At 48.2% G+C, this 27987-nt stretch overlaps 2 protein-coding genes across 6 annotated transcripts; both read left to right on the top strand.

The window, feature by feature from the left end:
• The first annotated feature begins 773 nt into the window (after window positions 1–773).
• ESPL1 (extra spindle pole bodies like 1, separase) lies at window positions 774–22987 on the top strand. Of its 2 annotated transcripts, XM_036252198.1 has the most exons (31): window positions 774–837; window positions 1184–1276; window positions 1433–2491; window positions 2770–2874; window positions 3042–3162; window positions 4970–5106; window positions 6560–6753; window positions 7056–7295; window positions 7480–7624; window positions 7733–7871; window positions 8077–8216; window positions 10128–10262; window positions 11385–11504; window positions 11988–12159; window positions 12549–12677; window positions 13001–13157; window positions 13850–13959; window positions 15562–16547; window positions 16980–17313; window positions 17501–17662; window positions 18041–18254; window positions 18360–18547; window positions 19069–19196; window positions 19331–19453; window positions 20696–20851; window positions 20961–21131; window positions 21254–21358; window positions 21498–21613; window positions 22042–22125; window positions 22277–22441; window positions 22700–22987. In XM_036252198.1, exons 2-31 carry the CDS (start codon window positions 1196–1198, stop codon window positions 22899–22901), a joined length of 6318 nt encoding a protein of 2105 aa, XP_036108091.1. In that variant the 5' UTR covers window positions 774–837; window positions 1184–1195; the 3' UTR covers window positions 22902–22987. The 2 variants fall into 2 exon arrangements, with proteins under 2 accessions (XP_036108091.1, XP_036108093.1); XM_036252200.1 differs by lacking the exon at window positions 774–837 and having other exon boundaries at window positions 852–1276.
• A 1304-nt stretch (window positions 22988–24291) lies between these two features.
• On the top strand, window positions 24292–27921 carry PFDN5 (prefoldin subunit 5). Of its 4 annotated transcripts, none has more exons than XM_036251603.1 (6): window positions 24292–24410; window positions 24597–24699; window positions 24986–25017; window positions 25911–25985; window positions 26101–26206; window positions 27722–27906. In XM_036251603.1, exons 1-6 carry the CDS (start codon window positions 24339–24341, stop codon window positions 27793–27795), a joined length of 462 nt encoding a protein of 153 aa, XP_036107496.1. In that variant the 5' UTR covers window positions 24292–24338; the 3' UTR covers window positions 27796–27906. The 4 variants fall into 4 exon arrangements, with proteins under 4 accessions (XP_036107496.1, XP_036107499.1, XP_036107497.1 ...); XM_036251604.1 differs by lacking the exon at window positions 24986–25017 and adding an exon at window positions 25033–25163 and having other exon boundaries at window positions 24316–24410; window positions 27722–27921; XM_036251605.1 differs by lacking the exon at window positions 24986–25017 and adding an exon at window positions 25033–25163 and having other exon boundaries at window positions 24316–24410; window positions 27678–27790.
• The last annotated feature ends 66 nt before the right edge of the window (window positions 27922–27987 follow it).

Below are 27987 nucleotides of genomic sequence, written 5' to 3'. Positions count from 1 at the left end.
TGCGGGTGGCAGCCACTCGATGTGTCCCTTTCATGTCGATGTTTTTTCTTTCTCTTTCTCTCTCTTCCTCTCCCTCCTGCTCTGTCTGAACAACAACAAAAAATATGAAATACCCCGTGAATGAGGTTTCCTAGTTCTTCCCGACACTCACAACCCCCTTTCCACCCCATACCCTCCATCCCCCATCTCCCCATCTGGGAGCACTAGATCCTCTGTCTTTCTCATACTATCTAACCGCTGAAAGGAGCAAGGCTGGAAGACAGAGAGCTGGAAGTCGCCAAGGTACTCATGTCAGTGTCCCCAAAAACTATATTTTAAAAGAATTCCATGAAAGGCTATGCCCTTTTTTCCTAGTAACCCAAACCGCGTGAGTTTCCAGGTAAGTTTGTAGTTTAGCCTATTTCTCTTCTCTTGAAATTTAAACTCTTTCTGAGCTCTGAAGATAAAGGTAAGAGGCAGAGGGCTGGCCTTCCAGATAGCAACTAACCCACGAGTAGCCAAAGAACTCAGTCTTGACTGGAAAATGTGGAGAAACTCGCGCCCCCAAGAGGCCTTAACGCTCAGAGCAACAGAACTCCCGGGGCCAGCATCACGTGATGATGCAGCGCGGCGGATAAACTACAACTCCCAGTGCGCCGCGCGGCCCGCCGGCGTTACGCACCTTTCGTTGATTGGTCGCTGGGGATATTTGAAAGGAGGAGCTGGCGCGGAAACGAAGGTTACATTTTGGATTCTTGCGGAGTACTCAGCTTGGCTGGTAAATTTTATACCTGGATAGGTGGGGACCTCTGAGACATTAAGGCCTGGAGGGATTCGTGAGTGTGTGTACGCACCGAGGTGAGTGGGGTCCCCAACGCTAACTTGAGGGAAAGGTGGGAACGGCTCTGCTAGGGAAGGTCGGAGATCTGGGACGCCCTGGTTGGTGAAGAGCTCTGTCGAGGCCTCTGGGGCTTTGAGGTGGTGGGATGGGTAGTGAGGCCAGAGATCGGCCGGGAAGAAGGAAAAGAGGAAGTGTCGATTTATAACGGGAGCCCGGCGTCCTGGCCTGGGCTTTTTTCCGTTTAGATTTCTGATGAGATTCTTTGCCTCCTTCTTCTGTGGCCTTCAGGCCCTTCTCCTGCCCTTCACTTAACTCCATTATGAATCTTCTCCGCCCTCTCTAATCTGTCTCCTTTCCCCTTAGCCCTCCGGAGCCATGAGAAGCTTCAAAGGAGTCAACTTTGGAACTCTGTTAAGCAGCCCGAAGGAGGCTAGAGAGTTGCTTCCTGACTTGAAGGTGTGGATGCTATCTGACTCTAGATACACTGGCTTTCCAAGCTCAGCTGTTTTGTTTTTTGCCTTATTTGAAGAGACAGAGTAGTAGCAACCCCATTTCCTGTTCCTTTCCTTATCTCTTTCCCTTTGTCCTATTCACATCTTCCTCTCCTCCTAGGAGTTCCTCTCCAAACTTCCAGCCGGTTCTCCCAGCTGCAGATTTGATGCGGAGAGGAGACAAACTTGTGATGCCATCCTGAGGGCTTGCAACCAGCAGCTGACTGCCAAGCTGGCTTGCAGTAGGCACCTGGAGAGCCTGCTAGAGTTGGCAGAGCTGGCTTGCAATGGCTACTTGGTGTCCAACCCCCAGGGGCCACCCCTCTACCTGGAACGAATTCTCTTCATCTTTCTACGGAATGTCGCTGCACAGGGAATCCCAGAGGCCACACTCCGACTCGCTCAGCCCCTCCATGCCTGCTTGATGCAGTGTTCTCGCCAAGCTGCTCCCCAAGACTATGAGGCTGTTGCTCGGGGCAGCTTTTCTCTGCTTTGGAAAGGGGCAGAGACACTGACAGAGCCACGAGCTGCATACTCAGCTCGACTGAAGGCCTTGAGCTTTCTAGTACTGCTAGAGGATGAAAGTGTCCCTTGTGAGGTCCCCCACTTTGCTTCTCCAACAGCTTGCCGAGTGGTAGCTGCCCATCAGCTATTTGATGCCAGTGGGCATGGTTTGAGTGAAGCAGATGCTGATTTCCTAGATGACCTGCTCTCTAAGCATGTGATTAGAGTCTTGGTGGGTGAGGAAGGGGACCCGCCTGGTCCTCTTTCTCCCCAGAGTGCCCTCTGTCTCTTAGAGCTCACCCTGGAACACTGCCGTCGCCTCTGCTGGAGCCACCTCCATGCCAAGGCCACCAGGGCTGTGGAGAAGGCCCATGATTACCTAAGGAATACCAGCCTGGCTCCCAGCCTCCAGATATGCCAGCTGGGGGTAAAACTGCTGCAAGACCAGGAGGGAGGGCCCCAGGCAGTGGCCAAGATTCTGACCAAGGCATCAGCTATCCTGAACAGCAATATGGAGGCACCGTCACCCCCACTGCGAGCATTGTATGACAGCTGCCAGTTCCTCCTCTCAGGCCTGGAGCGGGGCACCAAGAGGCGCTGTGGACCTGATGCTATTCTGGGCCTCTTTGCTTTTCTTGGCGGGTACTGCTCCCTCATTCGGCAGCTGCAGGATGGTGTAAGTTAAGGACCTAGAGATAGGGTGGGAATGTGGTTCTGTGGACTCAGTATCAGGCTAGGGTCTTTGGTAAGATCTGGAAGCCCTGACTCCCTCCTTGGTAAGCTGCTCACTGGACTTTGTAGCCTAGTCTATCCTGAGAGGGCAGTGGTCCCTCCTAATGTCCTTCTTCCCATTCCCTGGGCTGTGTCAGCTCTCCAGAACTCTGAACCAGTCTTTACCTTGGAGCTCATGCTTTATCTCTGTCCCTCAAACCAACCTTCCCCTTCCATCCTCAGGTCTGTAGGGACTCCACCAAGCAACAGCAGTCTCTGGTTAAGATGCAATTTCAGGGACTTCATCTCTATACTGTGGTGGTTTATGACTTTGCCCAAGGCTGTCAGGTACTATCTGGGAATCAAAAATCTTGTACACTTCATAGGGTCTGGGGTTGCTCAGCTGTCCTCAATAGAGTTTTGGGGTGGCTATGGCTTTGGGAATGGGGTGGGATGGATGTCACCTTGTACCTATTATGTCTCTTCTCACCCTCAAGCCCTTCTTGTCTCTTCAGGTGGCTGACTTGGCTGACCTGGCCCAGCTAGTGCAAAGTTGCAAATCTATTGTTTTCTGGATGCTGGAGGCCTTACAGAGTCTGTCAGGCCAAGAGCTGACTGATTACCTGACAATGACTGGTTAGTGCCCTGGGCCCAGATACAGGGTTCTTGGGAGGGTCAGTCATCACTCGTTAGGCAGGCAAATAGCACTTGCTGGATGGTTTTGACCACTGAGAGTACTTTATTGTTTAAGGAGGGAATGAAAAAAATGTTTATAAGTATCAGTTGCTTTATATTTAATAGCAGAAGAGAAGTGATAAAACTAACTTATAAAAGACACTAATTTTTTCTCATAGACTTTGAAATTTGATTTGGTATTTGTTTCATGGAAATGTTTGTACCTAATTTGCAATTTTATGACCTTTCTATATATTTAAAATTTAAAGAACATTTACAAGTTAATTTTTTTAAAAACCAGGTGAAACATTCACATGGTTCAAAATCCAAACTGTCCAAAAGGGTATATAGTGAAAAGCTGCTCTCCTACTCTTAATTCTGATTCCCCAGGTCCCCCTCTGCAGAGGCAACTAATATGATCAATTTCTTATATATCCTTCCAGAGATATACTATGTTTTTATTAACTAACATATATATACACTTCTCTCCACCCTTTTAATTGAAATACATTTAGAGAAAAGTATTGAGATTGTAAGTGTAGAGCTTGGTGGATTTTTTTACAAAGTGAACATAAATTGTAACCAACATCTAGGTCAAGTAACAGAGCATAATGACTTAAAATCCTGGCACCCCCTTCTATTCCCTAACCCCTCCAACAGCAACCATTGTTCGACCAGTTTTGCCTATTTTTGCATTTCATAATAAATTTCACTCTCATTTTACAAAAGCATGGCCCTTTGGTTTAAATCATATACATCTAATGAGTTCAGTCACTGGAAGGTTTTGAAGAACTTGTTATGTTCATATTTTCAGTGATTGAACTGCAGCATAGAAATGAAAATATCAGAGAAGTCATAAAAATTATTAGTATGAAAATTCTTCCCATAGAGTATTAAAGACTGACATTTTCTCTCAGCCATCTGTGTTGATAGTCAAGAAACTGCATAAACTAGAATTTAGGAAAATTTTATTCATTCAACAAATATTTATTGAGTATTTACTATGTGTTAAGAACTATTTTGAGTACTTGGATATTTCAGTAAACAAAAAGATTCCTGCCCTCATGGAGCCAAATCCTGGTTGGGGGAGAAAGATAATAAACAGTAGAATGATTGAATTGTCAACATGTTCAAAAGTGATCAGAAGTATGGGAAAGGAAAAGTAGAGCAGGATAAGGTAATTAGGAGTTCAAAGTGGATGAGAGGAGCAAGTTACTATTTAAAACAGGATGGTCAGAGTAAGCCTCATTGAGAGGATGACATGAGCAAAACTTGGAAGATGTGAGGGAGTTGGCTATGTAGACACCTGGGAAAGGACGCCCCTGTCAGAAGAAATGGCCAATGCCAAGGCCTTAGGGTAGGAGAGGGTCTGGTGTAGTCAAGGAATGGCAAGGAGGCTATGTGGCTTCAGTAGAATGAGGGAAGAAGAGGGAGAAAAGGGATTGGCTAGAGGGTTTTTCTAAAATGGTGACCTTTGGAGTGAAATGAAGAGAGATTAGCCTGTGAGAAGAGATGGGACCTGTGTGGAAATGAGGGCTCTGCTTTTGTACAATGAGGGCAGAGGGCCTGGCTGGTATGGAGAGCACGGACTAACTAGGAACAGGAAGGGGGAGTACTGCCCCTTTCTCATTACCTAGCAATTTGTGTGCCTGTATGATCTGGAAACTGCTGAGCTGACCACAAATTAAGCTTCTCTCTACTTGCCTCTTCAACAAGAGAGGGCAGTGGGAACCATTCCTGTGGTAACTGTCTTTTCTCTCTCCTGCAGCCTCTTACACCAGTAACTTGGCCTATAGTTTCTATAGTCACAAGCTTTATGCCGAGGCCTGTGCCATCTCCGAACCCTTCTGTCAGCGCCTGGGCTTGGCAAAGCCAGGCACCTACCCTGAAGTGCCTCCTGAGAAGGTACGAGGACAGGGAGGGAGGTTATGTTGGGGGAAGGAAGGGACTTTAGTAGCATGAAAGGGCCTGGCCAAGGCCCTGCCTTTGAGTAGGGTGTTAGGAGCTATGTGTTGGCACCAGTACCTGGGGCAGTATTTCCCAGACCTCACCTGTACTGTCGTTTAATTAATTTTGCTTTGTTTTTTTTTAGAGAGAGGGAGGAAGGGAGAGAAACATTGATGTGAGACAGAAACATTAATTGGTTGCCTTCCGTACACCAGGGACTGAACCTGTGAACCTCTGGTGTGCGGGACGATGCTCCAACCAACTGAGTCACACCAGCCAGGGCTGCTGCTGCTTATTTTTTTGACTCACTATTTATACTTAGCTTTGTCCCAGGCCGGTGGTTCTCAACCTTGCTGCACAGAAGAATCACTTGAGTGAACTTTTAAAAAATTCTGATGCCTGCCCTAAGCTAACTACATCCAATTTTATCAAAATCTCTGGCGCTAGAGTCCAGGCATCTGGATATTTAAAGTGCTCTCCTGCCTTAGCCAGTTTGGCTCAGCAGTTAGAGCGTCGGCCCAGACCAGGGAGTCCTGGGATCAATTCTAGCCAAGAGCACGTTCCTCGGTTGCAGTTTGTCCCCAGCCTGGTTGGGGCAAGTGGCAACCAGTTGTTGTGTCCTTCTTACATTGATGTTTCTCTCTCTCTTTCTCTTCCTCCCTCCCTCTCCTGCTCTATCTGAAGGTAAATGGAAAAATAGCCTCGGGTGAGGACTAAAATAATCATAATAATAATAATGTGTTCTAAGTGGTCCTTTGGACAGTCAGAGTGAGAACCACTGTCTTAAAGCAAGAGTACCCATGAAACAGGTTGGCTGGATTGGCAGGCAAGGTGGGTTGTAGAGGGCCTTGGGTTTCATCATGAGGGAGGTTGATGAGCCTCTAATGGATTTAAGTGGAGGCATGATAGTAGATTTGCATCTTGGATTTCTCTGGCATCACTGTGATGAATAAATGGAGTGCAAGGACAACACCAGGCACCCAGGCTGCTACGCAGGAAAGGGTGGGTGTCTGAACTGAAGTAGTTTCCCAAGGGATAGAAAGAACTGATGGATGCAAGAAGTCAAGGATTAACCTGGAAATGCTGTGGGGGAGGGAGAAGGAAGAGTCAAGGATGGACTTGCATTTCTGACTCAAGTGACTTATTGAGAGGATTACAGGAGGTGGAGGAGGAGGTTTTCAGGGTGTAGACAATGAATATGTGGGTGGGATGGGTTGAAGCCTCAAGTTGAGAGCACCGAGGGTATTTAGTTCTTAGGTGTCTCCTGCCTTGAGGCAGGGGTGTTGATCAGAGGACCCCACCCTCCCACCCCCACCAAGAGGTACATGTACTTGTGACTGCATGTCCTTTCCCACTATACAGACTCAATGGGTCCCCTCTCCAGTTTGGTCTGTTCCTTTTCTCTGAGCAGTTGCACAGGTGCTTCCGGCTGCATATAGAGAGTTTGAAGAAACTGGGTAAACAGGCCCATGGATGCAAGATGGTGACTTTGTGGCTGGCAGCCCTGCAGCCCTGTGGCCCCAAACACATGGCTGAGCCAGTCACCTTCTGGGTCCGGGTTAAGATGGATGCAGCCAAAGCTGGAGACAAGGAGCTACAGCTGAGGTGAGTTGGCGGGAGGTGGGACAACCACGTTTGCCCCATGGCTAGGGCTGGCTTTTTGTACTCATGGTCATGTTCATCTTTATGTCTGAAAAAGGTACTGATTCCTCCATCATTGTTCACTGAATGTCTACTGTGTGCCAGCCACTGTGCTCAGTACTAGGGAAACAGTGGTGACAGGCAATGTTCTTGCTTTCTCGACTGGAAACACTGAGCTCTCAGCAAGCCAAAGCTGGGACTCCTTGGCATGGGGCAGAGCCTCTGTGCTCATGGGCTCCCCAGGTGCTGAGCCCACCCTCTTTCAGGACTCTGCGAGACAGCCTGAGCGGCTGGGACCCGGAGACCCTGTCTCTTCTGCTCAGAGAGGAGCTGCAGGCCTACAAGGCGGTGCGGGCCGATACAGGGCAGGAACGGTTCAACGTCATCTGTGACCTGCTGGAGCTGAGCTCCGAGGAGACACCAGCTGGGGCCTGGGCTCGAGCCACCCACCTGGTAGAATTAGCTCAGGTGCTCTGCTACCATGACTTTGCCCAGCAGACTGAGTGGTAAGGAGGAGAGGTGGGGAGCCCCCTCTTGCTCCTTGCCCTAGGTCCTCTGACCCTTTGTGGAGCCTGTTTCCCTTTCTCGTGCCTGAGCACCTCCTTCTGTTTGTGGTGATGGGAGCTCATTCAAAGGGTGAAGTCAGCTGTCTGGCAGAAGTTTCTGATTAAGTGCATCCTCTCCCTACAGCTCTGCCCTGGATGCTATCCATGAAGCTCTGCAGCTTCTGGAGTCTGTGAGGCCTGAGGTTCAGGCTGAAGATCAGCTCCTGGATGATAAAGCACAGGCCCTGCTATGGCTCTACATCTGTACCCTGGAGGCCAAAATGCAGGAAGTGTGTGTGGCTGCTGTGGGGCTGAACAGCACTGGGTACAGGAATTGTTCTTCCTGGGCCCCAGTAAGCTAGCACTAGCTCTGTTTTTTATCCTGATCTGTCATCCAGGGTATTGAGCGAGATCGGAGAGCCCAGGCCCCTAGTAACCTGGAGGAATTTGAAGTCAATGACCTGAACTATGAAGATAAACTCCAAGAAGATCGTTTCCTATACAGTAACATTGCCTTCAACCTGGCTGCAGATACTGGTAAGGGCCGTGGACATAGTGTACTGGGATAGTCTCCTCTATGACTTCTTAAGAGCCAAATGGGGACCCCAGGTGTGGGAGAGGCTGGCCCTGTAGGCTGGGAGATGGTTGGGCACAAAGGGCAGAGGGTGTTATGGGAAAGGTGGCATTCTCCCTAAATGGCCCATGCTGAGAGAATGGCTGGTCCCTTTCTTCTGACTTACAGCCCAGTCCAAATGCCTGGACCAAGCCCTGGCCCTGTGGAGGGAAGTGCTTACAAAGGGGCAGGCCCCCACTGTGCGGTGTCTCCAGCAGACAGCAGCCTCACTGCAGATCCTAGCAGCCCTCTATCAGCTGCTGGCAAAGGTAATAGGGCAGGACATTGACCCAAACCAGAAACCCAGTGTCTTCACTTTCTTTGTCCTATGTACCTGCTGAGAAGCCAAGGAACCCAGTGTGGGCTCTATCACCAGCGCCTCCAAATTTAAATCCAAGTTCCATCATTTATTTGTACATAGCCTTACGCAAATTACTTAACCTTCTAAGGCCAAGTTTCCTTATTTCTAAAATGAAGGCAATAGCCCTGGCCAGTGTTTATTAGTGGTTAGAGCATCGGCCCATGCACCAAAGGGTCTCAGGTTCAATTCCCTGTCAAGGGCACGTACCTTGGTTGCAGGTTCAATTCTCACTCAGGTTGCATGCTGGAGGCAACCAATCTATGTTTCTCTCTCCCCTTCCCTCCCCATCTTCTACTCACTAAAAAATCAATGGATGCCCTGGCCAGTTTGGCTCGGCGGTTAGAGCATTGGCCTACCATCCAGAGAGACCCAGGTTCGGTTCCTACTAAGGGCATGTACCTCGGTTGCAGTTTGTCCCCGGCCCTGGTTGGGTCGTGTGGGTGGAAACCACTCAATGTGTCCCTTTCACATCGATGTTTCTCTCTTTCTCACTCCCACTCTATCTGAACAAAATATCGAAAAATGTCCTCGGATGAGGACTAAAAAAAATGAAGGTAGTAATAACTACTCATAGTGTTGTTAGCATTTGATGAGATAATGCATGGGAGATGTTGCACAAAAACAGAATACTCAGATGGAAGCCATAATTATTAATTATTAAATAATTTGAGACCTATGTACTCAGAATAATACATAAGTTCCTGTAGACACAGTTCTACTTTTTTTTTTTAATCCTCACCCGAGGACACTTTTCCATTATTTTGTTCAGATAGAGTGGGAGGGAGAGAGAGGAAGAGAGAGGGAGAAACGTCGACGTGAAAGGGACACATCGAGTGGCTGCCTCCTGAATGACCTAACCAGGGTCGGGGACAAACTGCAACCGAAGTACGTGCCCTTAGTGGGAACCAAACCCGGGTCTCTCTGGACCGCAGGCCGACACTCTAACTGACCAGGGCTTGCTTTTTTTTTTTCTTAGTCCTCACCTGAGGACACTTTTTGCATTCATAGAGTGACAGGGAGAGAGGGAAGAAGAGAGAGAGAAACATCGATTTGAGAGACACATCAACTGGCTGCCACCCACACAACCCCAACCGGGGCCAGGAACAAACTGCAACCAAGGTATGTGCCCTTAGCAGAAACTGAACCCGGGTTTCTCCAGACCACGGGCTAACGCTTTAACTGCTGAGCCAAACTGGCCAGGGCCAATTCTACATTTTTTACATGCAATGTCAGAAGATTTCACAGACTCCCTGAAGCTCTTCCTTGAACTCTACATTAGAAACTTGGGCCCCACATTGGAAACCTCTGAAAAAACATTGGACTTAAAGGTTCTTTGTTACTGTGGGTTATTAGGCTATATTTCTAGCACAGGGAACCAGGGAAGCTACCTCAGCCCTAGATTTGAGTCTTGGCTCTACCAGATACCTATTATGTGAACTTAGACAAGCAACTTAACCTATGTGATTCTTAGTTTCCTCACTTGTTAAACTGGGATTAGAATTGCTATGAAGATAAAATGAGTTGATGCACGTAAACCTCTTGGCACAGTGCCTGGCACATAGTAAGCATTCAGTAAATCCTGGCTATTGATGATGACTGGCATCTGGGCTTTCAAACAGAAGTGGGTAGGATGGTTTGCAGGCTCCCTGGCAGCTCTCATCTCAGGCTCTCTGAGAATGGCTGATTGTTGCTCTGTTTGGGTAACCACATTCCTGCCAGGCCCTGAGGTCAGACCAAGGTCCCAAAGGGCTGGGGAGCAGAGGGTAGAACTGGAGGCTTGAGCAAGAGCCGGGTAAACTTGCTGCTCCTGGCCAACTAGCCCCTGCAGGCTCTGGAGGTCCTCCTGCTTGTACGGATCATCTCCCAGAGACTGGAGGACCACGCGAAGGCAGCTGCCTCTTCCTGCCATGTCACCCAGCTCCTGCTGACACTCGGTTGTCCCAGCTATGCCCAGGTGAGTGCCTAGCCTGCCTAGCCTGGGAGGCTGCAGGGGAGATATGGCTGAGAAGATAGGATACTGACAGGGAACCTTCTCTGCCTTCTACTGCCACATTCAGCTGGAGGCTCATAAAGTATGAAGTGGTTGGGAGGCAGGCACTTTCTCCTCACTGCAGAACCAGTTGTTCATTGAGTCTTAACAGATTCTGCATCAGGAATATGATGCCAGTCCTATTTTTCCCATTCATTTCTGTTGCCCAAGTTGATTCTTTTTCGCTCACTTAGGAATATTACGATGTCTCCTAGCTGGTCTTGCCTCCAGTTTCTTCCTTTTCTACTTTTTTTTTTGGGGGGGGGGTTCAAATTAAGAGAGCTTTATTAGCCGAGCGGCGACTGTCCCATCCTACAGAGGAGAGAGCAGCCCCTTTTCTACTTCTGACTGCCACTACCATGATCTTTTTTAGGCACATATCTGATCTTAATCTCTTCCCTACTTAAAGGATTTCATTAGCTAGTTTCTCCATTGTCTATAGGACACTCACTGTCCAGATCCTTCCGTTTGTATTGACACCTGTATTCTGGTTCACACTTTTTCTTGCCACTCCCTACCATGAACCTTGTGCCGATTTGTCCCATTTACTTTATATTCCTTGCACGTGCCTCTCTCTTTGGTTGTGTTAGTTTCTTCACCATAAATGCACCTTCTCCTCCCCACTTATTTTCAGTCAGTAAACCTGTACTTTCTTTTCAGGGCCTAACTCAATTCTTCCCTCCACCGTAAAGCATTTTATATGTCCTCTTCTTCAAGGATAGAACGAGCCACATTCCCTGAGTCCTCATAGCACTGATGGCATTGTATCATGATTACATCAGATTGCTTGTGCACCTACTACATTTCAAGTTCTTGGTTGGAAGCTCCTGCTTATTCCTTATTCACTTTGTCTTTCTAGCATAGTGGTTAACTGAAAGGTACTCAATGAACATTTTAGTGAGTGAGTGAATAACTCCTATGTAGATTATAATATTTGAAATAATATTTAATTGGACTTTTGGCATTTGCTTGCGAATGCTTTAATCCACTTTAATTTGGCTGCCTTCCTCATCAGTTTGCTTGCACATCCCCTGATTACTCCCCTAGTTACACCTGGAAGAGGCAGAATCAAGTCTGAAGCTTTTGGATCATACCACTGACACATACCTACTCCTTTCCTTGACCTGTGACCTACTGAGAAGTCAGCTTTACTATGCTTACCACAAGGTATTTCTCACTTTCTTATACTCAAAGGTCCTGGGTATTAGAAGGATTTTAGGATTTTCTAAATGTTTGTCTGGCTTCTGAGAATTCCTTGGAGCTAAGAAGAATGTTCTTGACCCTGAGAAGCAATGCTATTTCCTAGCTTTGCCTTCCAAAGAATTGTTCATCTGTGTTTCTCTAATAGAGATACATTCCTTTTCATTTTTTTCCAGCTTCCTAAAGGGTAAGGGGGAAAGTCTCCCTGAATAGAAACTGGGATGACACTGGAGCCTTGGACTAAAATCCAGTGGGTTCCAAAAAAACCTGAGTTTTCTAATAAACTAGCTATGTGACTTTTCCAAATCTTAAGCCCACTCATGTTCTAGTTTTCTTACAGCTTTTATCATTCCTAAAAGCAGGGGATTGGCCCAGATGATCTCCAGAGGTATCTCAAGCTCTGAATTGCCAATCTGAGCTCACTGCTCTCTGGCCCCCTCCCTCTTCCAGGTGACAGAGGGTGCCTCTCTGTTGCTGTCCGTGCTTCAGGATGCTGCCCTTCAAAGGTCATCCAAGGCCTGGTACTTGCTGCGTGTCCAGGCTCTGCAGCTGGTGGCAGTCTACCTTAGCCTCTCATCAGACAGCCTCTCAGCCTCCTTGTGGGAGCAGCTCTGTGCCCAAGGTAAAGAATAGAGTGAGTGGCCCTCCTTGGTTGATGTGTGTGGTTTATACACTGTCATCTCTTCTCAGCCTTTGTCCCCTCTGCTGTCCAACTGTGTGGATGAGCCTACCTAGAAGCTGCACAGAGTAGGCCTTGGATAGCAAATAAGTTTCAGTTCTCCTACTGACTCTAATCGATTGCCTAGTGACTGCCTGGAATACTATACCAACAAGGTTTCTGGAACCCCATGTGGTTTCAGGGAGTCCTGTGTTTGATTAGCCCTGTCTGCCTTAAATCTATAAGGAGAAGAGTAGCAGCACGCTTTGCATTTGTTATCTTACTAGTTGAAGGTGGTGAAAGTTCAGGCCACATCATCTCCCTTCTTATCCCCTCCTCCCTCACCTGCACAGGCTGGCAGACACCTGAGACAGCGCTCATCGACTCCCACAAGCTTCTCCGAAGCATCATCCTCCTGCTCATGGGCAGTGATGTGCTCTCGATTAAAAAAGCAGCAGTGGAAACACCATTTCTGGACTATGGTGAGTTTGAGGAAGAGAACAAGGCCCTGTGGGAATGAACAGGCTAGATGGTGGGGCTGGCAGTTTGTCTGCAGTCGTTCTCAACCTTCCTAATGCCGCGACCCTTTAATATAGTTCCTCATGTTGTGGTGACCCCCAACCATAAAATTATTTTCGTTGCTACTTCATAACGGTAATTTTGCTACTGTTATGTTTTAGGCGACCCCTGTGAAAGGGTCGTTTGACCCCCAAAAGGGTCACGACCTACAGGTTGAGAACTACTGGTCTAGAGGATCCAGGCTATGACTGAGTGATCATGGTCTTGTCTCTCTCCTTTGCTATAGGTGAAAATCTGGTACAAAAATGGCAGGTGCTTACAGAGGTGCTGAGTTGCTCTGAGAAGCTGGTCTCCCACCTGGGCTACCTGGGTAGTGTGAGTGAAGCCAAGGCCTTTTGCTTGGAGGCCCTGAAGCTTACAACGAAGTTACAGATAACACGTCAGTGAGTACAGGGACCAAGAGGATGCCCATTCTGGAACCAGAGTGCCAGCACCCTTGACTATGGGTTCCCAAACTATTCCACAGATTAATAACATGTTGTTTTGAGGGGTTGGTAGAACAATACATTCCATAGCTAAATAAGTGGGAAAATGCTGGATTAATGAAGGTTCGACTTTTTTTTTTTTAATGTTTTTCTTGACTTTTTAGAGAAAGAGAAGAAGGGAGAGATAGAAACATCAGTGTGAGAGAGAAACATCTATCGGTTGCCTCCTGTATGCCCCCTACTAGGGAACTAGCCTGCAACCCAGGAATCAAACCGGGACGTCTCAGTCCATGGGATGATGCTCAATACAATAAGCCACACCAGCTGGGCAGGGTTTGACTTTTTTATTTTCTATAGGACTTCTCATGTTCTCCAGTATGCTAATACACATTATAGATCTCCAAATAGGAGATCTAGTATGCAGTGTTTCCCTAAATCACTGCCCACAGGATCCTTTTCTTGAGGAATACAGTTTGGGAAATCCTGTCCTCACCCACAAGGATGAGTTGATGTGAGAGCAGTTAGAGGGCTTTCCCTAGGGAGCTGGAGGCTGGAAAAGACTGTGATGGTTCTGCCTGGGAAAAGAAGCAGAAATACTCCAGGAAAACAAAGGATTCCACTAACTGGTTGTTATTGCCTCTCCCAACAAGGTGTGCCCTATTCCTGGTGCTGAAGGGAGAGCTGGAGCTGGCACGCAATGACATTGACCTCTGTCAGTCGGACCTGCAGCAAGTTCTGTTCTTACTCGAGTCTTGCACAGGTAAACAACCATGCCCCCACGCCCAGGCGCAATGGTAAGAGTGACACATACACAATATAACAAATCTTTATATGTTTGGTTTCCTTCTAAATCAGAGACTTCTGTCCCAAGGCACAATTCCCTTTACTTCAATCAGACCATTGGTGACTTGTCTTCAGATAACCTGTCCAGGACTAACCCTACCTGGTTTTAGTTTTCAGTGCTGTCTAATAACATTTTGGCTATTTCAATAAAATTTAAAATTCAATTTTTCAGTCATTTACCACATTTCACATATTCAGTAGCCACATGCAGCTAATAGCTATTGTATTGGACAGCACATGTGTAGTGTCCTCAGGAGGCTTAAGCTAATAATAAAATATTTTTCTTATCAACCACTTTTACCTCTAGTAATTCATTTGACCCACATAATACCCTGGAAAGTCAAGTGGAAACATGTATGTATGTATGTGTGTGTGTGTGTGTAGTTTTGGGTCAGAATCATGGGGCTAGTCAGAGGTAGAAGGCAGGATTAAGAGTTGGGCCTCCATGCCCTGGTCAGTTTGGCTCAGCCGTTAGAGCTTTGGCCCGCAGACCAAAGAGTCGTGGGTTCGATTCCAGTCAAGGGCATGTACCTCAGTTGTGGTTCAGCCCCCAGACCCAGGGTCATGCGGTAGGCAACCAATTGATGTGTCTCTCTCATTTATGTTTCTCCCTCTTTCCCTCCTTCCCACACTATCTGAAGATAAATGGAAAAATATCCTTTGGTGAGGAGTTAAAAAAAAAAGAGTTGGGCCTCCTTGCCCAGCTGGTGTGGCTCAGTGGACTGAGTGTTGGCCCATGGACGGAGAGGCCCCAGTTCAATTCCTGGGTTGCGGGCTCAATCCCTGTAGGGGGCATGCAGGAGGTAGCCAATCAACTTTTTTTATTTTTATCCTCACCCGAGGACATTTTTTTTATATATTTTGTTCAGATAGAGTGGGAGGGGGAGAGAGAGAGAGAAACATCGATATGAAAGGGACACATCGAGTGGTTGCCACCCACACGACGAACCAGGGCCGGGGACAAACTGCAACCGAGGTACGTGCTCTTAGTGGGAACTGAACCCGGGTCTCTCCATACCGTAGGCCGACGCTCTAACTGCTGAGCCAAACCGGCCAGGGCTCAATGTTTTTATCTCTCTCCCTTCCTCTCTTTCTCTAAAATATCAATAAAAACATATATTTTTTAAAAAGAGTTGGAGCCCTAGCTCAGCGGTTGACTGTCGGCCTGCAGACCAGAGAGTCCCGGTTCAATTCCCACTAGGGGCATGTACCACAAAAAAATAAATAAATAAAAAAGAGTTGGGCCTCCTGGTGCTGGCCTGCTTTTTTGATCCACGCAGTCTTCTGAGCTGCAAATAATGGGGGCTTTGTGGGCTGTGTTGGTCCATTGTTGGAAGGAAAAAATATAGGGATTTTATTTAAAAATTAAGCCATACTAATATTTAGCACATTAGTACAGTAATATATGAGTAATTATTAAGTAATTAACATATATATTAGGAAGTTGCTAGGAGTAGCTCAAGAAGCACTTGGCATCATTTCTCCTAATTTTGTAATTCTTGTTCTGCCCTCTCCTCAGAGTTTTGTGGACCAGCCCAGCACCCAGACACTGTGAAGAAAATCCGCTTGCAGAAGGGGAAGCAGAAGGCCCAGGCCCCCTATCCTCTAGAGCTCCCAGAGGAGGAGCTCTTCCTAAAAGGCCCTGTTTTGGAGCTGGTGGCCACTGTGACCAAGGAACCTGGCCCCATAGCACCTTCTACTAACTCCTCCCCAGTCTTGAAAATGAAGCCCCAACCCAGCCCCGGTTTCCTGACCCATTTGCCAACCTGTGACTGCTCACTTTGTGCTAGCCCTGTCCTCTCGGCAGTCTGTCTACGCTGGGCGTTGGTCACAGCCGGGGTGAGACTGGCCACAGGCCATCAGGCACATGGTCTGAATCTCCTGCAGGTTGTGCTGAAAGGTTGCCCTGCAGCCACTGAGCGTCTCGCCCAAGCTCTACAAGCTTCCCTGAATCACAAAGTACCTCCCCACCCCATCTTGAGCCTCTTCGATGAGATCTTGGCTCAGGCATACACACAGCTGGCACAGGAGGGGCTGAGCCGGCCATCAAACAGCCTAGAAAAGGTCCTGGAGTCAGGGCTGAAGTTTGTGGCAGTGCGGATACCCCACCTGGAGCCCTGGCGAGCCAGCCTGCTCTTGATTCAGGCCCTTGCAAAGCTGGCTGGCTTCAGCTCTTGCACTACCCAACTTTTTGCAAGCTCCTGGGGCTGGCAGCCACCATCAGTAAAGATCACCCCAGGCTCAGAGCCCTCTAAACTTCGGAACCAAAAACATTCTAGACAAAGGCGCCAGCAGGCAGTCTCTGCTACCCTGCCCTTCCATAATATCTCTCGGCAAGGTCTGGAAGGTGGAGGACCACCATGTACACCTAAGCCCCCTGGCCGGCTTAGGCAGGCTGGCCCTCGTGTCCCTTTCACCGTGTTTGAGGAAGTAGTTCCTACAAAGAGCAAACCTGAGGTTCCCAAGGCCCCCAAGGTACAGCAGAGGGTCCAGACACGCCTGAAGGTGAGATGGGACTGTGGTGTGTTGGTGTTGAGGGGGATGGTCCTGGAGAAGAATTCTGTAGAGCAAGTGTCTATGGAATAGCTTCTCAGGGCCTTGTGGGACCTTGAGCTCTCCTAGTATCTACAGGTTCCCTACATCTTCCACGGGAAGAACTAGTTCCAAGTCTCTTTGTTTTGGACAGAAGGCACTTTCCTTAACTTGAGGATTCCTTTCCCTTTCATCTTTCCGCCTTATTTTTTAGTCCCCCTTCTCTTCCCTCCTTCCACACCCAGGAGTTACTGCCTCTGATTGAGTGTGGCAGTATGTGAGAGGTTAATTCTTAAATCTTCCCCAGTGGCCCCTTTGTTAGTGCCTCCACAGCGCCACCTGCTGTCAGATAATGTCTTGTCACTAAAGGCCCCTTGGCCCTTCTCCCTTTCCCATCCATCCCAGGTGAACTTCAGTGATGACAGTGACTTGGAGGACCCAGTTGAGGCACGGCTTGCAGAGGAGCCCAAGAGGCGAGGCACTGCTTCTCGGGGGCGAGGCCGGGGCCAGGCTAGGAAGGGCTCAAGCTTGAAGACTGATGTGGCTGCCCTAGGTAGTGCCCCTGGACAGTCTGGCCTCAGTGTCAGGAGCCGGAGGGCTAAGAAGGTGGCATCAGGATATTGTGAGGAGCTGGGCCCTGAGATCATGAGGACCATCCCTGAGGAGGAACTTACTGACAACCAGATGGAAATGAGCTTTGAGATCTTCAGGGGCTCTGATGGGGAAGACTCAGCCTCAGGTATGATGGCAGGGGTGGGAGATAGAGGTGCATATGCTTTGGAGAGGCTGCCCCAGGACCAAAGCACAAGAAATAACTGGTGCCAAAGACAGTTCTTTTGTTGGCTCTGGACTGGATCCTAGAAGGGAAGGGGGAGGGGGGTGGCAGGAGTAGAAAGCTCCATAGAAAAGTCCTATTCTCTCCCCAGATGGGAAGATACCAGCTCCAGGGCCTGACACAGCCATAGGAGAATGTGAGGTGTTGAGACGGGATTCTAGCAAAGAGGAGCTGCCCATCCCATGCCCAAACAAGAAGAAAGACAAGGATCTCGGTCCTCAGCTCCGATGCCCCTCAGCCCCTATAGCTGTTGGTAAGGTCTGGTCCCTTGGAGAGGGCTAAGCCTCTAGGTCTCTTGTTCCCAAAGCTTTTTCAGTCTGTCCTTGATTCTGGTTTTGGATCCCCACCTGGATCTTTGAACCTGGGTTTGAATCCCAGCACTCTCTACTACCTGTGTGCCAGTCATTCAGCCTCTCTGAGTTTCTTTTTACTTAATTGTCAAGTGGGTTTGGGGAGGGCAGGTGAGTTGATGCATGTAGGTTAAGTAGCATCCTGCTTGGCACATTGCTCTTCGTAAATGGTAACTGCTACTTTCTAAGTGGGAGGTGAGATAGGGACTCCTTCTTGTCAAGTTCCTATCAGTTAGGAAGTAGGGGACTCATCTACAGCAAGTGTCTTGACCTTCCTCTAGGTGTCTCTATCCTGGATTCCATCTGTGACTCACTGAGTGTTGCTTTCCGTGGAGTCAGTCACTGCCCTCCTAGTGGGCTGTACGCTTACCTCTGTCGCATCCTGGCGTTGTGCCTGGGCCACCGGGATCCCTATGCCACTGCCTACCTTGTCACCGAGTCTGTCTCTGTCACCTGTCGCCACCAGCTGCTCACCCACCTTCACAGGCAGCTCAGGTGAGTGTCTACCATCCCTGAGACTTGTGCTAGGGCAGACTGGAGGGCACATGCCTAGGTGACTCTGAAGGAGGAAGAACTCACCCCTACTTGTGTTGCTTGCAGCAAGGCCCAGAAGCACCGGTCACTTGAAATAGCAGACCAGCTACAAGGGCTGAGCCTCCGGGAGAGGCCTGGAGATTTCCCTCTCGCCCGCATCCAGCACCTCTTTACCTTCAGGATGTTGGGATCTGGCCATTTCCCCCAGCCTGAGAAGGAGCGTTTCCAAGAGTGCCTGGCTCTGATCCCCAGTGGTATGGTAGCAGGCTTCGGCTGGCTCTCCTGTCTTTTTCATCTTACTGAAGAGTTGGGTGAAGGTGTTTAAGGCATTAATTAGCTCTCATAGATTTGTGATCCTTGTGGAAGGACATATCATACCTTTTAATTGATTAGTCATTTTGTTACCCTCATTAAACAGTCTTTTTTTTTTTTTTTTAACCTCAACTTTGAGTTACCAGAAAATTCAATGTCTTTATTCAGGGTTAAGTTCAGATGTCCACAGGCTCCCTACACTAACATGAAACATGTTAATAGATTATTTGAGTGCCTCTTTCTGTGCCCTTTGTTCATTTCTGTATGGGACACAAAGAAGTACAAGACATGATCTCTGTTCCCAGAGAGCTGTTAGGGCAAGTGAGAGCACCTTGAACTCCAGTGACCAGGGAAAACTTAGAGTTCTCTTGAGTGCTAGATAGGGATTGAGTGCAGAAGACTAGACATTGAGAGGAATTCCTTTTAACAGCTGGAATGATTCTGGATATGTTCTGTGTGTCAGGCATAACTGTGTGTGTGTTGGCCCTGGCCACCCTCCAGCCCGGAACAGTAGGCAACACCCTCCTGCTGACCCGACTGGAAAAAGACAATCCCCCAGTCACTGTGCAGATCCCCACTGCTCAGAGCAAGGTATGTTTCCTGGGCCAGGGAGCAAAGTTGGGCTGGGTTAGGCTTCTGGTCAAACTGTTTACATTCTGTGGCTGGGGGATACAGAGATGGCGATCACGTGGACTCAAGAAATCTCACGACCCCATCTCCCAAAGCTTTCTCTGAGCTCGGCCCTGAAAGAGTTTGATGCCATCCAGAAGGAACAGAAAGAGAACAGCAGCTGTACTGACAAGCGAGAATGGTGGACAGGACGGCTAGAACTGGACCATAGGATGGAGGTGTGTGCTCCCAACATGGGGTGGGGTCAGACCTGCCCTAGGAATGACATGAAGGTCCCAGTGTCTTCTCTCTCAGGGGTGCCCAGTCATTGCTAAGCTACCTCAAATCCTTTCTGAAATTGTAGGCCTAAATTAAAAAGTATGTCATTTGGGAAGGACTTTAAACAAGAGCTCCAAACTTGAAGGGGTTATGGCAATGGAATGTTTAAAGGTACATACAAGAGCCCAGCTGGTGTGGCTCAGCAGTTGAGCGTTGACCCATACACCAAGAGGTCACTGGTATGATTCCTGGTCAGGGCACATGCCTAGGTGGTGGGCTCAGTCCCCAGTGGGGGGCATGCAGGAATCTGCCAGTCGATGTTCTCTTTCATCGATGTTTCTATCTCTCCCTCTCCCTTCCTCTCTCTATAAATCAATAAAGGGGGGTGGGGAGTAAAGGTACATACAAGAAAAAGGACTTAAGCCCACATGTCAGCTTCCTGGCTTTAGCTTCACCGATCACCTGTTTATAGTGATCAAAACATAGTGATAGCCCTGGCCAGTTTTGCTCAGTGGTTAGCACATCGCCTGCGGACCAGAGAGTCCCAGGTTCGATTCCTGCTAAGGGCACATACCTCGGTTGCGATCGTCTCTGGCCCCAGATGGGGTCCTGTGAGTGGCAGCCAGTCAATGTCTCTCACATCGATGTTCCTCTCTCTCTCTCTTCCTCCCTCTTTCCCTCCTGCTCTATCTGAAGATAAGTGCAAAAATGTTCTCAGGTGAGGATTAAAAAAAAACAAAACATAGTGATATACTTGGCTGGTGTGGCTCAGTGGTTGAGCGTCAACCCATGCACCAAGAGGTCGCCAGTTCGATTCCCGGTCAAGGCACATGCCCAGGTTGTGTGCCCGGTCCCCAGTGTGGGGCATGCAGGAGGCAGCCAGTCAGTGTTTTCTCTCACTGGTGTTTCTATCTCTCTCTCCCTCTCCCTTCCTCTCTCTCTAAAATCAATAAAGAAAAAAATTACTTAAAAAAACAACACAGTGATATGTAACAGGTTATCTTATCTATACACCTCCCCTCTCCCAGAATCTCAGCAAATGAAAAATGTTTCTGCTTCTTGCCTTTTGTGACTGGCAGAAAGATATGTAAAACAAATACACACATTGGAAAACCCATTTCCTCATCTCCAAAATCTCATTGCCTGTGGGGAAAGAAATTTAGCTTCATCTCTGACTAAAGGTTCTATTCTTCCACATTCAGGTTCTCATCACTTCCCTAGAGACATATGTGCTGGGCTGCTGGAGGGGGCTGTTGCTGCCATTTAGTGAGGACCCAGGCCCTGCCCAGGAGGCCTCACACCTACAAGAGTTGCTGCAGGAATGTGGCTGGAAATATCCGGACCCCACTCTGCTGAAAGTGAGTTCAGAAATCAGGGAAGAGGAGGAAGCTAGATTTAATTCCTTCCCACCTGCCACTGTGAGTGGAGATGGAAGCTATCGCACTCCTGACCACTGTCCCCCTACAGATCATGCTCAGTGCTGCCAATACCCTCACCCCTCAAGACATTCAGTCCCTAGCCTGTGGACTGTGCCCTACCCAGCCAGAGCGAGCCCAACAACTCCTGAGTGAAGCAGTAAGACGTCTACAGGGGAAGACAGTACCAAGCAATAGGCACCTTGTTTTAGTGCTGGACAAGGTAAGGAGCTAAGGGCCGGAGAGGCACTGTCTGGCAGGCAGTGGACACCAACTCACTCCCACACCCCTTCTGACTCTGCATATACCTGGCTAGGGACCGTAACCTTCAGTGCTTTTTGCCAGGACCTGCAGAAGCTGCCATGGGAGAGCATGCCCAGTCTCCGGGCACTGCCGGTCACTCGGCTGCCCTCCTTCCGTTTCCTACTCAGCTACGCCATCATCAAAGAGGTAGGATTCAGCAAGTGCAGACTGGGGCTGGTGGCAATTGGAAAGATAAGAGGGTCTTAGGAATGGATCAGTCATGGAATGGGGCTTGGAGTTTGATGGAGCCAGACCAGGATCCCAATCACCAGTGTTTCTTCCTCAGTCTGGGGTTTCGCCAGTGCTGAGCCAAGGGGTGGATCCACACAGTACCTTCTACGTTCTGAACCCTCACAATAACCTGTCAAGCACAGAGGAGCAATTTCGAGCCAATTTTAGCAGGTCAGGAGGATAAGAGTAAGAAATGGGCCCTGGCCGGTTTGGCTCAGCGGTTAGAGCGTCTGGCCTGCGGTCCTGAGAGACCCGGGTTCGGTTCCTGCTAAGGGCGCGTACCTCGGTTGCAGTTTGTCCCCGGCCCTGGTCGGTTGTGCGGGTGGCAGCCACTCGATGTGTTACTTTCACGTCGATGTTTCTCTTTCTTTCTCTCTCCCTCCCACTCTACCTGAACAAAAAAAAAAAGAAAAATGTCCTCAGGTGAGGATAAAAAAAAAAAAGAAATGGGGTGGGGTGGGGAAGGGTAGCAACAACATATAGGGGCAACATGTCCTTATCTCCAGAATCAGATGTTGCAGGCCACCTTCTCCCTAGTATACTATCACTCTGCCAGTTTGCACATGACCTTTATTCTTACTCCTACTTTTTCTATGCAGTGAATCTGGCTGGAAAGGAGTGATTGGGGAGGTGCCGAGCCCGGAACAGGTGCAGGAGGCCCTGACAGACCATGATTTATATATGTGAGTGCTTAGGACGGGGAGGTGGGGAGAGGAGCGGTCCCAGAGAAGGATATTGCTTTGGGGTTTCAACGCCCTTGACTGACTCTGGACACCTCTGGAGACATGGCAGAGGCCTAGTATGGCTAGGTCAAACTCATCTCTCCTGCTTTAGCTACGCAGGACATGGGGCTGGTGCCCGCTTCCTGGATGGGCAGGCTGTCCTGCGGCTGAGTTGCCGGGCAGTGGCACTGCTGTTTGGCTGCAGCAGTGCAGCCCTGGCTGTGCATGGAAACCTGGAGGGGGCTGGCATCGTCCTCAAGTATATCATGGCTGGCTGGTGAGTCTCAAGGGGCAAGCCCAGGTTTTTTCCTAGGTCTGAAGTGTAAGTCCTTCCTCTTTTGTGCACCACCTTCCTCCCATCCTAGTTCCCTGGGGCAATTAACCCTTTGCCCTCTCCTCTTCCTAGAACTGTGGGCCAAGGGACTTCCTCGTTAGCTCAATCCTCTCTACTACTCAGCCACCACCATCATACAGTTGTGTTTTCCTGTGTATTCTGTTTGAGTCCTTTGTATTTCTTCCCTTTTTTTTTTCCCAGTCCCCTGTTTCTGGGTAACCTCTGGGATGTGACTGACCGCGACATTGACCGCTACACAGAGGCTCTGCTGCAGGGCTGGCTTGGAGCAGGGCCAGGAGCCCCTCTTCTCTACTATGTCAACCAGGCTCGCCAGGCTCCCCGACTCAAGTATCTTATTGGAGCTGCACCTGTAGCCTATGGCTTGCCTGTTTCCCTGCGGTGACCCCTTGGAGCTGTCCTGTCGATGATAGAAGCCATGTGACTGTTCTACCTCCCATACTTAGATTTAACCCTCAGGATAAATATTTTTAAGTGATTTTCCCCAGTGTTTTATATGAAACATTTCCTTTTAACTTAACCTTAATATAATAAAGATGTATGACTTAAACCCAATTTTGTGTAGTTCATCAGAAAACGTGAAGACAAGACTATTGCCTCCCCCCTCCCACTATGTAGTACTACTGTAAACAGAACAGGTTGCAGGAGTTCAAGTCTGAGAGCATTGGGAAGAAAAGCAAAACCACAGGACAAAGCTGGGCCTGCCTGGCTTGGCCTCAGCAGACAAAGATTTTCAAAGAGAAGGGCATCAAGATGCCCTAAGTGGAGACAGAGTTGTCAAGGAAGGATAGAGACAGACCCATTGAGAGTGTCTTGACCACCAGAAACCTTCATGTCTGTCCTGTCTCTCTGTCCTCGGGTATCCTGGGAGTGACACCAGCTTTAATGCCTCAGTTCCCCTACCCCCTCCTAAGTGAATATTAAAGGCTGCAGTTTTCTCCCCACATACAGCTGTTAAACTTATCAGTGCACTTTGGCAGCAGATTCTGTGGGGTTCTGCTGCTTGTGTATGGTTTTTCTCTCCTCAGTTAGATTGCTCATTTCCTCGGAAGCACGTCTTACACGTTCATGTATCCCTCACATCTAGCACATGGTATAACGTATGTATTAATAAACCATGTGCTGAACTTGTTGGTTGATAACATGCCTCCTCTTTACCTTCCTCACCACTGCCATTGCTTCATCTGCCCAAAGTACCACTTTCCCAACGCTACTCCCCCTGACCAAATAACTTCACAGGCTTCCATGCCTATGGGTCACTAAGTTTATACCACACGCTGGTAGTAGCATACATTGCAATAAAACTTATGGCCTGAGAACATAAGTTTTTTTTTTTGATTCCTCACCTGAGGATCCTTTTCTATTTATCATTAGATAGAGTGGGAAGGAAGGAGCGAGAGACAGAAACATCGATGTGACAGAGCCACATCGACTGGCTGCCTCCCGCACCACCCTACCAGGGCCAGGCAACCGAGGTACATGCCCTGACTGGAACCGAACCCGCGACTCATTGGTCCGCCGGTGGAAGCTCTAACTGCTGAGCCAAACCGGCCAGAGCAGTACTTAAGATTTTTAAGCCCTTGAAGTGGGGCTCCCGTTTGCTATCAAACTTAACTACGCTAGATTTGGCACGCTTTATGAGAAGCACGAGCCGCTACCTTTAATTGAAGGCGAGCCTCTTTGAGACGTCCCTCCGGAGACCGAGGATCATAGAGATGTCTGATGCAGCGAGGCCTTCTAGCGCTGCCATAGAGATGCGCAGAAGACGGCTAGAGCGTTGCTCACCGAGCTGTCTTTCCCTTTCTTAGTCCTCCTTCCCAACATGGCGCAGTCGGTTAACATCACCGAGCTGAATCTTCCGCAGCTGGAAATGCTCAAGAACCAGCTGGACCAGGTGGGGACGGGCCCCAGAGACACTCCTTTGCGCCTCACATCCCTGCTGCCCACGCGTACGCCCTCGTCGCCCTCCCCCCATTCTTCCCCACTTTGGGAGGCTTCCCCTCCCCTGCGAAACCCCTGCCCCGTCACCGGCGGTACTCCCCACTCCCTCCAGCCCCACACTCTTTTCCGAATTCTGTAGGAAGTGGAGTTCTTGTCCACGTCCATTACCCAACTCAAGATGGTACAAACCAAGTATGTGGAGGCCAAGGACTGTCTGAACGTGCTGAACAAGAGCAATGAGGGTATGGGGTGAGCGCGCGAAGGCAGCCTGGGGGATGTGGAGAGCTGGCTTCTCATCCCGCCTCCCAAACCAGTCTTCCTTACCTGAGACGGGAAAACAATCCATTACATATAACGTACCTCGTTGTGAGCCTTTTGCATGTTGCCTACCTAGAATTGGAATGTAAAGGACATTGCTCCTCTTGTCCCTGTTTCTGTTCTTTTCATACTATCCGCGCTGTGCCCTTTAACGTCTTCACGTTGGAGCTGCCAATCTTCCCCAGATGTTTGTCTTAATTGCTTTCACAGGGAAAGAATTACTTGTCCCACTGACGAGTTCTGTATCCTTTTCACAGGAACTATCCAGCCCTCTATTTTTCTCCATCCCTCCTCCCCCACAAAAAGGATGGGGGTAGTTTTGATGACTCCAAAGTGCCTCCATGATTCTGAGAGCTCTTACTATACACACCACCTAGCTCTCCTTCCTGTATCCTGGGGCCAACATCTAGCTATTGCCTTGTGAGCACCAAAGAATATATATAATTGAGGTGTGATTATTTCTCTTTTTTGTTTGAGAATATGATCTAATATAAAAATAAAACTTTTGGTTTGCACTTTTACTAATATTATAAGCAGTAGAATGGGATATAGAAACAAAGGGTTGGTTCTGTTTATTAATTCTCAATTTCTGCTTAATTGTGGCTCTTATTCCTGAACTATTGTTACTAAGAAACCTGTATTGTGCCTACCTGTTGAGTATTTTACTTGAATGATTGTTGTGACAATAGGGCACCTGTAAACTAGTCTGAGAAATGACAGGCTGAAAGAGGAATGCAGAAATAGCAGTGTAGTATAGGGACAGGCTAAATAATGAACATTAAATCCATCAGGAATTAGTTCATGGTTGGGATGTTGAGGGGAAGTGAGGCTGACTTCTCACTTTTACTACTTTACAGCAGTTGGAAAATATTTTGTCTAGTCTTTCTGGAGGGGCTAACTGCTTAGAGGGCGGGACATGGGTTTAGGGCAAGAGAGTTTTTTAGTGTTTGTCTGTCATTTTCTCCATAAGGAACTAATTTCTCTGTCTCTCCACATTTGGAGTTTACAGGCATAATTCTAAGGTCTCCAGTTATTCAGTCCCTGTACCTTATAGCTTTTTAGAAAAGAGAGTCTTACACTGACAAAGAATCATGGCTCATGCTGGGCTAGTTTTCCCTTAATCCTTGCTTCTCAGATGTATGTCCCTGGGAAGCTACATGATGTGGAACATGTGCTCATCGATGTGGGAACTGGCTACTATGTAGAGAAGGTGAGTGGAAAGAACCGTGTAGATGCCCCTATGAGCAAGGAAAGGAAGTTTAGAGGAAGATTTAGAGACAGCCTAGGGTCTCCTCTTAGCCCTTCATTCACCTCTGACCTTTTAGACAGCTGAGGACGCCAAGGACTTCTTTAAAAGGAAAATAGACTTTCTCACCAAGCAAATGGAGAAAATCCAGCCAGCCCTGCAGGAGAAGCATGCCATGAAACAGGGTAAGCGTGGCCTGGGGCACCTCTTCACCCTTTCTAACTCTGATAAAGAACATGGATTACACTGTGATTTTCTCTTTTGTGTCTTGATATGTTATTCTCTAGATTCTGTGTATTACATACCCACTATTTATAGATTCTTGGTTTGGGTGCTTGAGAAATTTATAAGAAGGAAATCATGTCTGTGTTCTTAATGGGAATGGAATGGGGGAAAAGATACATGTAAATGAACACACAGCAAAGAAATATAGCCCTAACTAAGTACTAGCAATTGCAACCCTGCCTACACATTAGAATCACCAAGGGAGTTTGAAAAGAAAGCCTGGCCCATTCCAAACTAACTAAATCAAGCTGGGTAATGGTGGAGTGTGAGGGTAAGCAGGGATTCCAGGATTCAGTATTTTTTTTTAATGCCCTAGGTGATTCTATAACACAGTCAAATTTGAGAACCACTATTCTAAAGACAAAAATCTTTTCCACATTATAATTTTTGGTTATGTCTGACTCATTTAATACTGTATTTTGTTCATTTTTATATCCCAGTGGTTATCATATTTACTGATACATAGTAGATTCTAAATTTATGTTAGTGTATGACCCCACACAGTGGATCACTGTGTTAAAAGTTTTATGGCTGGTTTGGCTCAGCTGTTAAGAGTCAGCCGTGGGCCCTGGCTGGTTTGGCTCAGCGGTTGGAGCATCGGCCTGGGGTCCAGAGAGACCCGGGTTCAGTTCCCAATAAGGGCATGTACCTCGGTTGCAGTTTGTCCCCGGCCCTGGTTGGGTCATGCAGGAGGCAGGCAGCCACTCAATGTGTCCCTTTCACGTCGATGTTTCTCTCCCTCTCTCTTCTTCTCTCTCCTTCCCACTCTATCTGAACAAAAAATGGAAAAATGTCCTTGGGTGAGGATAAAAAAAAAAAGAAAAGAAAAATCAGCCGTGGACCGAAGGGTCTCGGGTTCGATTCCTGGTCTAAGGCGTGTACCTGGGTTATAGGCTCCATCCCCAGCCCTGGTCAGGATCCTGTTGGAGGCAACCAATTGATGTGTCACATCAGTGTTTCTCTCTCTCTCCCTCCCTCCTGGCCAGTCTCTAAAAATCATCGGAGCCCTGGCCAGTATGGCTTAGCGGTAAGAGTGTCACCTGAGGAACAAAGAGTCTTGGGTTCGATTCCTGCCCAGGGCCCATACCTCTGTTGCGGTTCACCCTGGCCCCGTTTGCAGTTGTGCTGGTGGCAACCAATCCATGTGTCTCTCTCGCGTTGATGTTTCTCGCTTTCTTCCTCCCTCTCTCCCTCCAGCTCTATCTGAAGATTAATGTAAAAAATATATATATCCTTGGGTGAGGATTTAAATAAATAATATAAATCAATGGAGAAATATCCTTGGGTGAGGATTAACAAGAAAAGTTTTATTAACTGGAGTTGGTTGTCCACCAGTCCTTACACTTCCCTGTCACTTTCCCTTAACTCTAGGTTCTTCCCTTTAGCTCCTGACCAGGGTCTTTTTTCCTCCCCAGCTGTCATGGAGATGATGAGCCAGAAGATTCAGCAGCTCACAGCCCTGGGAGCAACTCAGGCTGCCAAGGCCTGATACCTTGTTTCAGAAGTCGGTGCAGAGGGACCCTGCTTCAGGGGTCTGGGACTTTGTGGTGGGGAAGAGAAGGGTTTTGTGTTTAATGCCAATAAATGTACCAGCTGGGCAGAATGTTGGTCTTTTCTTATATTAAGTAAGGGACTGGTAAAGAGATGGGAGGGCGGTGGTCGAGGGAGTATGCCGCTCCCC

This window comes from Molossus molossus, unplaced genomic scaffold, assembly GCF_014108415.1.
Source record: "Molossus molossus isolate mMolMol1 unplaced genomic scaffold, mMolMol1.p scaffold_m16_p_10, whole genome shotgun sequence".
Classification (NCBI taxonomy): Eukaryota; Metazoa; Chordata; class Mammalia; order Chiroptera; family Molossidae; genus Molossus; species Molossus molossus.
Note: the sequence above shows the minus strand (reverse complement) of the source record. Positions and strands in the feature narration are given on the sequence as shown.